The 12,382-nt window shown below is 43.2% G+C and overlaps 1 protein-coding gene across 9 annotated transcripts in view; it reads left to right on the top strand.

The window, feature by feature from the left end:
- The window catches only part of LOC138177338 (homeobox protein CDX-4-like), a 20,657-nt gene extending 8,851 nt beyond the window's left edge, over nucleotides 1-11,806 (top strand). For all 9 annotated transcript variants that reach the window (XM_069108496.1, XM_069108494.1, XM_069108492.1 and 6 more), the window contains 2 exons: nucleotides 4,544-4,686; nucleotides 9,509-11,806. In XM_069108496.1, coding sequence (XP_068964597.1) covers nucleotides 4,544-4,686; nucleotides 9,509-9,649 — 284 coding nt within the window. In that variant the 3' untranslated portion in view covers nucleotides 9,650-11,806. The remainder of the gene's footprint in view (nucleotides 1-4,543; nucleotides 4,687-9,508) is intronic.
- Nucleotides 11,807-12,382: the final 576 nt, after the last annotated feature.

Raw genomic sequence — 12,382 nt, 5'->3', positions numbered from 1 at the left:
GAAAGGGGATGAGAAAGTAAAGGCTCTGGAATACCTGGCCCCTCCCTCCCCCTAGGCTGGGGATGGGACAGCCAGTTTGCACCTGCGCTGGATTGCCATGTGCCAAACAGCTTTCACCACCTCTTGGAGGCTGTGCCCTCACAGGCAGTGTCAAGTAAGGAGTTAAGCAATCACCCCGCAACTTTGATCCCGGGAGAAAAGTCATGTGTGACTTCTTTCTTTCCCAGAAAGACTTGCCTCACCTATTTGACTCCCTGGTCTGTAAGAGTGTCGAGTTAAAGGTGATGGGAAAGGTGGGCTTAGAGTTGGAAGGGACTTCAGCCGGTCCATACCTTTCCTTTTACAGAGGGGAAACTGAGGCCCAGAGGAAGAAGTGACTTGCCCAAGGCCACACCAGGATCCTAGCTCTAGAGTTGCAAGAGACTTCAGAAGGCCATTGAGCCCAACACCCTCATTTTACAGAGTGGGAAACTGAGGCCCAGGGAGGGGAAAGGACTTGCCTAGAGTCACCCAGTCATATCTCCTCCTGGGCCTCAGTTGCCCACTTTGTTAAAATGAGGGGACTGGACTGAGTGGTCTCTGGGGTTCCATTCTGATTCTAGCTATCTGGGTCTTAGGGGATTGTCTAGCATTATTGGTAGAAGGCTGAGGGAGAGAGACTCCTGAGTCTTAGGTTCTGTCCCAGGGGGCACCTAGCTCTTTGAACACTTCTCTTGCCTGCCTCCAACACAGCCGCCTTTGATGTGCGGTACCTCACAAAGGGAAAGCTGGTCTTCCACAAAGGGTGATGATTTTCACAGCAAATAAAGAAGCCTGGTCTGGCCTTAATTGTCCCCCCAAAGAAACTACTGTAGGGAAGGGGAGGGCAGGGGAGGGCCAGAGAGGGGAGCATTGGGCTTTATGAGCCCTGGAAGTGCTGCTTGAGACTGAGGCCTGCTCCCTTTCTCCTCCTATGTTCTAGTCTAGCGCCTGGCAAGCCAAAGAATGGGGAGAAAGGGAAGGGGGGAGGGGGACAGTGGGAGAGTGCTGGCTCTGAACGCAAGACCTCAGGTGTTAAGCCCTAGCTGCCTGGGAGAGAGCCTTTTATTCCTGGAGAGTCTGGTGGAATGGAGAGAACATAGGATTTCAAGGCAAAGGACATGGGTTCCAATCCTTCTTCTGCTACTGCTACCTATGTCACCTTGGACAAGTCAGTTCCCCTCCCTAGGCCTCAGTTTATCCCTCTGAAAAATGAAGGAATTGTAATAAATCTCTTAAAAGTCAGGAAGATCTAGGTTTGCATCCTTCCTCAAACTAGCTGTGTAAGCTGTGACAAATCACTTCCCCTCCCTGGGCCTCAGTTTACCTCTGAAAGGAGAGAGTTGAATTAGATGGTTTTTGAGTTCATTTGTAACTCTGGACCTAGGATCCTAGGTGTGACCTTGAGCAATTCCCTTCCCCTCCCTGGGACTCAGTTTCCTCCTCTGTAAAATGAGGGCATTGGCCTCTGAGGTCCCTTCTGGATCTGTGAGGCTATAAGTGTTAGATCTAGAGTTAGGTTAGTGGACAAGGTTACCTGGCTTAGCCCCGTTTATACTGCTTGGAATTTTTTCTTTTTCAGTAGGTGAAATCTGGCCTGAGAGCATTAGAGAATATGATTGAGGAAAAAGTCCTGTTAGACCATTTCCTATAATATTTGGGGGGGGGGGGTCTTTTTGGAGAGGGGAATGCAGGGCAGTTGGGGATAAGTGACTTGACCAAGGTCACATGGCTAGTTTTTGGGTTAAGTGTCTGAGGCCAGATTTGAACTCAGGTCCTCCTTACTCCAGGGCTGGTACTCTATTCACTGAGCCACCTAGCCATCCCCATCCCATAGAATTCTTAACATAGAAATAGGATTTTCTAAGGGAGAGGGGGTGAAAGGATGATTTGGAAAGGTGCTGGTCCTGCCCTACCACAGTGCAGAGTCTAGGAAGCCACTTTATTATTATTTTTGTAATACTATTACTAATTGACATTTTAAAAGTGTGACTTGCAGTATGCTAAGTATTTTCCAAACATGATCTCATTCTATCCTCACAGGAACCCTGGGAGGTAGGTGCTATTGCTATCATTTTTACAGTTGAAGAAACTGAGGCAGGAGTTTAGTGACTTGCCAAGGTCACACAGCTAGAACATTTCTGAGGTGGGATTTGAATGTTAAGCAGAATATCAGATATTTTTTAGGTTCATTTTGTCATCAAACAAGGAAGCATCTTAGATTACAAGCACCCTTCCCCCTACAAAGGTTCTTGGGATTAAGGACCTTTGAGGAAACTAAATCCCTGAAAGGGCAAGTGATTCTAAAGAGGGCTCTTAGCCTAGTACTTGGGGGCAAGTGGATTGTCTCCAGCCCCAGTGAGTGCCAAGGAAACTCACTGGTTGAATTTTGGGGAAAACACTGTCAATTCAAAAGTTGAATTCAATAAATCTGTAGCCAACTAATGCAGTGAACAGAACAATGGACTTTAGGTCAGTAGGATCTGAGTTCTAGTTCTGCCTGTGTGACCCTGGGAAAATCACTTAACCTCTCTCATATTCTATTTCCCCATTTGTAAAATGGGCATAATAGTATGTACTGTTCAGAGTAGGCAGCTAGTTGGTGCTGCAGTAAATAGAGTACTGGGCCTGCAGTCAAAAAAACCCATCTTCATGAGTCTCAGACACTTCCTGGCTGTGTGACCCTGGGCAAGTCACTTCATCCTATTTGCCTCAGTTTCCACATCTATAAAATGAGCTGGAGAAGAAAGTGGCAAACCACTCTAGTATCTCTGCCAAGAAAACCCCAAATGGGGTCACAAAGAGTCAGATACTCCTGAAAATGACTGAACAACACTTCCCAGAGTTGTGAGGATTAAATGAAATGATATTTGTAAGGTGCTTTGCAAACCAGAAAAAACTATTATATAGTGAGCATTTATAATGCTAGTTATTATTATTATTATTATTATTATTATTATTATTATCATTAAGCTCCCACTGTGTTTGTACTAGGAAAGAAGCAGAAATTAGATAAGATATAATCCTTATCCTCCTACAGTTCCTGTTCTAGTAGGGGTGACCTCTTGTAACACAAACACAACCCTCTAGGAACAAGTGTCTCTTATCATAATCATTTTTCCCAGAATAAAGGAGGTTATACTCCCACCTCCTCAGCCCCGTTCAGGCCACATCTATCTTCCAAAACAATGTGTTCAGATCTAAGTATATTTTTGGAAGGATGTTGGCTAGCTGAAGAGGGACTGGAGATTATGCTTTATAAGCATCAACTGAAGGAAGCATTGGAGACTTAGAGAAGTCTTGGATTATCTTGCACGGGCTCCCAAAGTGGGGAGGGGGCTGGCAGTGGTAGCCTCAAATGCAACTGGGGAGTATCGAATAAAAATAAGGGAGCAGTGGAAGCATAAAGAAAGAAGAGAAGAAAATTTTGAAAATCACCTGTACGTGTTTCATCTGTTGTGTAACACAGTTAAAGTCGTAGTGATTACATTATTTTCCAAGTAAACATATAAAATGCAAGTTATAACCCATCAGTGGTCAAGTCCCTCGACAGGTCTTACTTAACAAGCAAGTGTTTACTTGTTTACAATATGATACATCTTTTAAAGGTGCATCTTAAATTTAATAATTTATTGCAAATTTGTGGGGTTTTTTCCTGCATTGAAATTTTGATGTAACTGTATGATATCATATTATAAACAAGTCCTTACATGCACATATTCCTGCCAATGTGTGCTGGACTCCCCGACAATACGTGACTTGCTCCCCTGCCAGCACTTGCTTGTTAAGACCTGTCAAGGGATTTGACCATTGATGGGTTATAACTTGCATTTTGTGTGTTTACTTGGAAAATAATGCAATCACTACGACTTTAACTGTGGACTAGGTCAGTGGTGTCACACTGAAATGGAAACTAAGGCCCTCATACATAGGATCCTTTTGGGTGCATATTGACTTAGAAAACCATATATTAACATTATCAATAGTTTATTGTATTTTTAAATTTGTTTTGTTAAATATTTACCAATGACATTTGAATCTGGTTTAGGCAGCACTAGGAAGTGTTATGGCAACAATGCAGCCAGGAGGCCTCATGTTTGATGTCTCTGGGCTAGATGATCCTGGAGGTCCTTTCCAGCTCTAAATTTTCAGATTCTATCATTAGAGCTGGCCAAAAGTGGGAAAGAGTGAATTCTCCATCACTGGGTGTTTTGTGATTGGAAATAGCTGTCATCTTGAACATAGATGGTCACTTTTGTTCCTCATAAGAATTCTGAGAGGGAGATGCTATAATTATTACCATTTTGTAAATGAGAAAACAGAGGCAGGCAGAGGGTAAGTGATTTGTCCAGGGTGTCTGAGGCAGGGGTTGAGATCGGGTCTTTTGAGCTCCAAGTGTATCACTCTATTCATTGTGCCAGGGGGCAGCCATGGGACATTTCTGACTCCTCAGGTAGAAGTTTGTCTAGATGTGTGGCAATGGTCGTTCATACTCAAATCCAGACGTGCCTTCTCTTCCAAACAGGGAAAACAAGGAAAGAGAAGTACCGGGTGGTTTATACAGATCATCAGAGGCTGGAGCTGGAGAAGGAATTTTACTTCGCTAGATATATTTCTTCACCAAGACGGTTGGAACTGGCATCTTCTTTGAATCTTTCAGAGAGACAGGTAAGTACCAGTATATGGGCCTTCAGGGTTTTCCAAGAGTTGATACAAGAGATGTAGTAGAAGACTGAAGTGAGACAAGGAGGTCGATAGTAGTGTCTGGAATCAGAAATCCAGGGCTAAAACTTTCGCGTTGCCATCTGTTACCTAGCCAACTTTGGACCAGCTAGCTCATCTCTATGGGTCTTATTGGCAGAATAAAGGTGGCAGCAGAGGGCCCTTCCAGCTCTAGATGGAAGATTCTATATTCCCAGTAGAATAAGTAAACACCAAAGGACTTTTTTTTTTTTTAAGTCTCCTTCCTTGGAGCGGCTGGGTGGCGCAATGAATAGAGCACCTACCCTGGAGTCAGGAGGACCTGAGTTCAAATTCGGCCTCAGACACTTAACACAATTACTAGCCATGTCACTTTGGGCAAGTCACTTAACCCCAATTGCCCTCCCCAAAAAAAGTCTCCTTCCTTGAAGGGATTAGAAAAAAAAAGGATAGATTCGAATCTGGGTTCAAATATAGCTCTTGGGGAGGGGGGACTGGCTAGGTGGTACAGTGAATAGAGCACTGGCCCTGGAGTCAGGAGGACCTGAGTTTAAATTTGGCCTGAGACACTTAACACAAAAACTAGCCGTGTGACCTTGGGCAAGTCACTTAACTCCAACTTCCCCTCTCAAAAAATAAAAGCAAATATAGCCCTTGGTGGAGGTGGAAGGAAGGCTGAGATGACCTTTATGAATCTTCTTTATCTCAATGATTTTATGAGAAAAGTTATTTTTAAGAAGGAAACCAAGTGTGTCACCAGTGAAACTTTCAAGTGGTAGAAGTCCTGGTTAGTTGTTGTACTTTGTTCTTGAAGAGGACCAAAATAACATCACTATGTTAGAGTCAAATGTCAGTGTGTTCAACTGTGGCTGATCAGATCAGTATGAACTTGGAATGCTCCACCTCAGGTCAGACACAAATAGTCCACGTGAACATTTGGGCTGGATTCTCTAAACTTGTGCATCTCGTGTTTCCTTTGAGCTGTTTCAATTCTGCTTTGCTCATAGAGCACAGCACCTTCTCCAATGTGGGCACGCCATGCCAGGCCAGTGTCTCCCATGTCACACAATCGGTTCATATAAAATTCTTAGGAGAAACCTTGAGACTGTCCCTGTATAGCCCAGGAGTCCTTGTATCGCTTCTTCTGAATGCTTGCCCTGTGTGAGTTCTCCATAAAATAGGCTTTTAAGCAAGTGCACGTTTGGCATTCAAACAACGTGACCAGCCCAACTAGGGAGGGAGTCAAAGTGCATTGTCTGAGCTGACCTCGGGCAGGTGTAGGTTACTTCATCTACTTTGAGTTTACCAGATGATGGCATACTTGGAGGTCTGTGCCAACCAGTTGGCTTTATCCTGCTCCTGGGTGCCAGACTGGGCTCTCCAGCAGCCATATCACTTCATGTTTGGGCTATGGGGCATGACTCAGTAGGGCCTACTCCTCCCCATTGGAAGCTCTGGAAGACTAGGGATTGTTTCATTCATACAAGTGTACTTGTATCTCCAGAGCCTACCTGGTGTACATTGGGATACATTGTAGGAAATTAATAAATGGTTGTTATTTAGTTGATTGATTGATTCTGGGGACACCAGGAAGAAGGGCCTGGGGTACTACTGGAGGGAAGAAGGGAAATCGGTGCAGTTACCTTTGTTACCTATCTGAGCATGGAATTCCTTCCCACTCCACCCTCCTGGAGTTCTTGTTTAATCAGGGAGAGTTCTGAGAATTTTTCCTATTAACCCATAGTGAAAAGGCCTAAGGTTCTGGCAAAAGATTTGGGGTAGCCTTTACTCTGTGTGCCAAGAGAGGCTGGTCCTGTCCATCACTGTCTTTCCTAAACTTCCAGTTCCTCCCTTCAGGTCAGCTGGATGTATCCCCATGCAGGCCTTGAGGGGGCCTCTAATTCCAACTCTCTGGGCCCCCTGGAAACATTACTCGAGTTTCTTCTTCCCTGTTCCTACCCACGCACAGCACAGCACAAAATGCACAGTGATATCTGTGGGTATGCCTGACTGGGGTCTGAAAACTGATCTTGGCCCATCTACCTAATGGGAAATGTTTGTTCCTTCCTTTTAGAGGCCAGTAGGAGCTTGGGATTTGATTCCAAGGTTAGCTACTAATAGGTCCTAGCAGGAGCATCACGGAGTCCAAGCTGAAAAGCACTTTAGACCATAGAGCATAAAATGGTATTGCTTTGGAGGGACTTTGTACCATAAGATCTTAGCAATGGAAAGAATTCCAGAAAACCGCCACCACCAAGAATAGAGAATGTCACAGCTTGAAGGGTCATTAGAAACTAAAAAGTTGCAGCATGGAGCAACCTCAAAACAGAAGGTGAGAGGATGGTCCTGAGAATTCAGGAGGGACTTTAGAACATATGATATTCTACAGAGGGAACATCAAACAGAGAATGTACGATTTGGGAAAGATCTTGGATTATACAGAGCCAGAGCTGGAAGGGACGTTAGAACATAGAATGTCAGAGCCAGGAAGGATCTTAGAACTTAGAGCTGGGAGGGGCCCAAGAAGGCCAATTTCAAAACCCACCAAAAATCTGGATAGATCTCCAAGCTGTAGGCAACTTTTGAATCCAGAACATTGGACCTTTCACATGACCTTTCATTTTCTTGTTGAGGTACTTGGTTTCTTTTTGTTTCATACATTTCTCTTTCCCAGAGATCACTTAGAAGGTTAATGAGTCTTTTTTTTCCAGTTCCCAAGATAGTAAACTTGGGCACAACGTGTAAAATTTACAATAATTCTAAGAGCTAAAAGTTCTCTAACAGTTTTAGGATTTTACTTCTTTAATCACTTAAATATTCTAGACCTCAGTCTACCCATTTATAAAAGGGGGCGGCACATTTGAAACTTTCCTATTTCTTCTACCCAAAATTGTGAAGACTGGTCAGTGTTCAAGGAGTGTTGGGCTCAGTGATGGAGAGAGCAACTGTCTTGCTCTTTTGGTTACAGTAGCTCCATAGTTGTGTGCATCTCTGGGTGAAGTCTGGGGGAAGTCTGGAGAAATGTGGCTCCAGATGTCTGCCTAAGACCCCCTTAAGTATTGCGGGCCATCACATCACACTGGAGAGTCCTATCAAGCTTTCCATCCACCCAAACCTTTTCCAGATAAACCACCATCTAACCATGATGCTTTCTTATCTTTTTTTTTTTTTGGAGGGGGAAGGTAGGGCAGTTGGGGTTAAGTGACTTGCTCAAGGTCACACGGATAGTTTTTTGTGTTAAGTGTCTGAGGCTGAATTTGAACTCAGGTCCTCCTGACTCCAGGGCCAGTGCTCTATTCACTGTGCCACCTAGCCGCCCCTATGCTTCCCTATCTTGACCTTGTGGAGGCAATTTTTTTTCTTTTGGACCCAAGAGTAAAACTTTATCTCTATAAGATTTTCTTTTATTAGATTTAGTCTATTTAATCCTGATACTGTAGTCCAGTCTCCCTTACCCTTTCTAGAGTTCATCCATAAGTATGTCATCTATGGCTTTATCCAAGTCCTTGATAAAAGTATCAAGGAGATCCCTCTCTATGGATCTCCTTCTAAGGGGGCATTTGAGGCTAACCATCCAATTACAGTTAGCCCTTCCACATCTCGACTTTCCCCACTTGTGGTTTCAATATATCACAGATCGGCATCAGAAATTAAATGAGAATGTTGAGGGAGTTTTGAGAAAGCCACTGATGAAATGTGAAGGTCAGCAGATGACACAGAAAAAGTTTATAAACTCAGAAAAGCATAAAATATATGTATAATATAAACAGATTTTATCTTTTTTTTTTTAAGCAATTGGGGTTAAGTAACTTGCTCAAGGTTACACGACCAGTTATTATTTCTGGGTGTGGTGCTGAGTATCTGAGCCCGGATTTGATCCAGGTCATCCCGACACTGGAGCCGATGCTCTTACTCGCTAAGCCACCTGGCTGCCCCTAAGCAATTGGGGTTAAGTAACTTGCTCAAGGTTACACGGCCAGGTGTTTCTGGGTGGGTGCTAAGTGTCTGAGCCCGGGATTCGATCTCCAGGTGTTCTCAACACTGGAGCCGGTGCTCTTACTCGCTGTGCTACCTGGCCGCCCCCAGATTTTATCTTTTAATACCATAAATATACACAATTTCTTTTCTCTGGTATGAAGGGAGGGTCCAGAAATTTTACGAGGATTTTCTAGGTCACTGGGGCACTGTGCCACTAACCCCCAGGATGTGGAAGGGATAAGTATAGTTCTGAATCTGCCTAAATGTATAGAATACTCTCACCTGTATCTTACCACCTTAGCTACAAGAGAGACTGTCAAATAATGTGCGAAAATCAAGGTAAACTGTAGGTCTAGGAAGCCTGTCAAAAAAGGAAATGAGATTAATCTAGAATGCTTTGTTCTTCTTTCATTTCATCTTGTCATCTTCCAGGTTTCATTCATTTACCATCTCTGTATTATCTTGGGCAAATTTCTCTCCTTGGACTCAGTTTCCCCCTCTGTAAAATGAGGGGGTTGGTCTATATGTGCTCTGAAGTTTCTCTCGATTCTAAATCTTATATTCTAAGCCTTCAGCCAACATAGTAGATGGTACCATATTATCTTTTCTCCCCTACTTGGCTCCTGTGTGGTTATGGGCAAGTTCCTCCACCTTTTTGTGTCTTCAGCTGTAAAATGGGCAGAACATCCCTTGAAATACCTACCTCCCAGTTCCTTTGTTAGGAGCAAATGAGACATAAGGCATCTTGCAAATGTTAAAGTATTCCGGAGCTGTGATATTGTGATGATTTCTTTTTTTTTTCCTTTTATAGGTGAAGATTTGGTTTCAGAACCGTAGAGCCAAAGAGAAGAAACAAATGAACAGGAGACCCCTTCCTGCTGACAACAGCCAAGGCTCCTTAGCATGGGATTCAGGCCTGGCTGGCCCTACTCAAGGGTTAGCCCTCATATGACTCATCCTCCCCTCCCCCCAATCTGGTCACTTCTCACCTGTGAGGGTTTGCCTTATGGTTGGAGGTAGCAAGTGAGCTCTCAGTAAGGTGAAAGGTTATAGGGGAGAATCCCTCTCTATTCCCATTAATCCCATTGCAGCAGCTGGTGGTACAGTGGCTAGATCATTGGGCCTGGAGTCAGGAAGACCCTAGTTCAAATTCTGTCTCAGACACTTACTAGCTGTGTGATCCTAGGCAAGTCGCTAAACTTGAAACTTTAATTCGTAAAAAGCACTCCATTCATAGCACAGTAGTTGGTAGTATATAAATGTTTATTCTCCTACCATTCTCCTCTTTTCTGGTCACTTTATCTGGAATGTTAGTCTGGGTTTGGAGTGTCGAGTGATGAGAAAACTGGATATAATACCAGAAGAGGCTGATCAGATGAGAAAACCTGGGGGTAGGGAGGGGAGGGGATGAAAGTTGTAGCAAGTTTCCAAAGGGTTGACAATGCATACATCCCTGGCATATACAAATTGCTTAAAAATACTTGTGTAAATGAATGAAGGATTACACTTATAGGCTCATAGATCTCAAGCTGGAAGGGACCTCAGAGACCATCTAACAGAGGGGAAAACTGAGGCCCAGTCACTTCCTGACTTGCTGTAGGTCACACCTAAGTTCCTAGATCTAATAATAGTAGCTAGTATTTATATAGTGTTTTAAAGTTTGCAAAGCTCTCTGCATATGTTATTTCAGTTGATTCTCACAGTAAACCTGTGAAGTAGGTGCTATCTCCATTTTACAAAGGGAGAAACTGAATAAGCTTCAAAGTCTTGTCCAAGGTCACATAATCAACAACTGTCTGAAGCAGGATTCAAATTCAGGTTTTCCTGACTTGGAGTCTAGTCCTCCAACCTCTGTGACTATAAAAGTTGCCTCTAGAGTTGAAAGGGACCTCAAAATTCATTTAGTCCAAACTCTTTTTTACAGAGGAGGAAACTAGGGCCCAAAGAAAGGAAATTACTTGTCTAAGGTCACACACAGATTGAGGAATCTAGAACTGGAAGGGATCTCAGAGGCCATTGAATCCAACCCCCTTCATGTCACAGAAAAAAAAATGCTAAAAAAAACGCAGAGAGGTTAAGTGATTTGTCCTCGGTCACACAGTTCATAAAAATCTCAAGATGGGTGGTTGCTACCATGCCCTCTGGTCAATCCAGACCACAGTCCCCTTAGGTTAGATTGTATGGTAGAGAAGTACTTTGCCTTCCCCTAAACCTCTTCTAAAAACGCCCAAGTATTGACTTTTCCTGTTCTTGGAGGCCAGCTTTGAGCTACTTCCATTCTAAAGACATTAGGGAATAAAAAACAAATAAATAAGGTGGGGGAAAAGATTGAGCTGGCCAGAAAAAACAAACAAACAAACAAAAACAATCCAGCCTGCAATTCCAGCTTCAGACTCTGGAATCAATTAGCCACAATTCACTGGGCTCAAGTTCAAGACCCAACTCTGACTTATCAGCAATGGGATCTCAACCCTGAGAAGTCATACGATATAGTTTCTAAGGTCTCTTCCATTTCTGATGTCCTGGGTTCACTCATTCATTCAACAAACATGAAATATCTACTCTGAAGGAAGTGTACAGGGAAAAATCTTGGAAATATAAAAACAAAAAAATCAGTGAAATCTAATTTTTTTTAATGTCTAGTCTGCTCAAAGCATAGCGCTAGAGCCAAAAGAATGATCAGTTCATGTAAGAGGTGGAAGGAAGACAATGAATGAATCAACAAGCATTTTTAACCACCTATTATATATCAGGTACTAAATCTGGGCTCTAAAATTCTATTGGAATGGGGAGACCCATAGTTTAGTGTATACAAAATATATACAAGGTGATTTGTCAGGGGGTGGGGGGCACTAGTAGCTGGGAGATCATAAGAGTTGGGGGAAGGGAGGTTGAAGACATTTAGCCACTCAACATCCCAGCAGAAATCCAGGAACTCTTAATCATGGGAAAGGGAGACTTTGGGGATTGTTATGAATTACACTCTAGAAAATGATTGATGAAACATTATCAATAACCTAGGGTAATTTTGGATATGGTATGGGGGGGGATGCAAAAACCTTGTAAACAAATATTATATATTAATAAATAACTCCACCTTTTCCATGAAGTCAATGTGTTAATTCACATCTTTTGATTTTTTTGTTTTATATTTTAATGGCCAGTTTTGCCTTGACACAATGATCACTTTCTGACGCTTATCTCCTTCCCTACTTGGGGGGTGGGGGGGATAAACACCTGTTTCTTTGGCCTTTTATTTTGTGTGAACTAAAGTCTAAATGATGTCACACAACCAGGCTGAAATAATTTTTAAAGTCAGTCAATCTCTTTTAAACTCTTTGGTTGGGTGCCCAAGAGCCTCCAGGCCCTCTGAATCTCGTGTTTACTCAGCCCAGGGTCTAGTGTTCCCTTAGCCAAGTAACTGAGGAGATTAGGAGGGGTGGGGAAGAAGGAGAGGAGAGAAGAAGAGGGAAGAGGAGGAATGGAGTAAGAAGTAGTCAGTGGTCAGCCCAAATAGGATCATAGGCACTTAGAATTTAGAGCTGGGTGGATCATCTGATAGTAATATTTCAGGCTCACGTAAATCGCATAGTGAAAGTTCCTGCCAGCCTGGAGAGTCTCTATATCTGGCTCTTGGAGTCTAATTTCATGTTGAAATTTCCTGTACCCAAGTGCAAGACTTTAC

Source organism: Petaurus breviceps, unplaced genomic scaffold, assembly GCF_028583685.1.
Source record: "Petaurus breviceps papuanus isolate PSGF00001 unplaced genomic scaffold, PetGlider_PUasm1.0 90386, whole genome shotgun sequence".
Taxonomy (NCBI): domain Eukaryota; kingdom Metazoa; phylum Chordata; class Mammalia; order Diprotodontia; family Petauridae; genus Petaurus; species Petaurus breviceps.
This window is presented reverse-complemented; position numbering and strand designations above follow the sequence as displayed.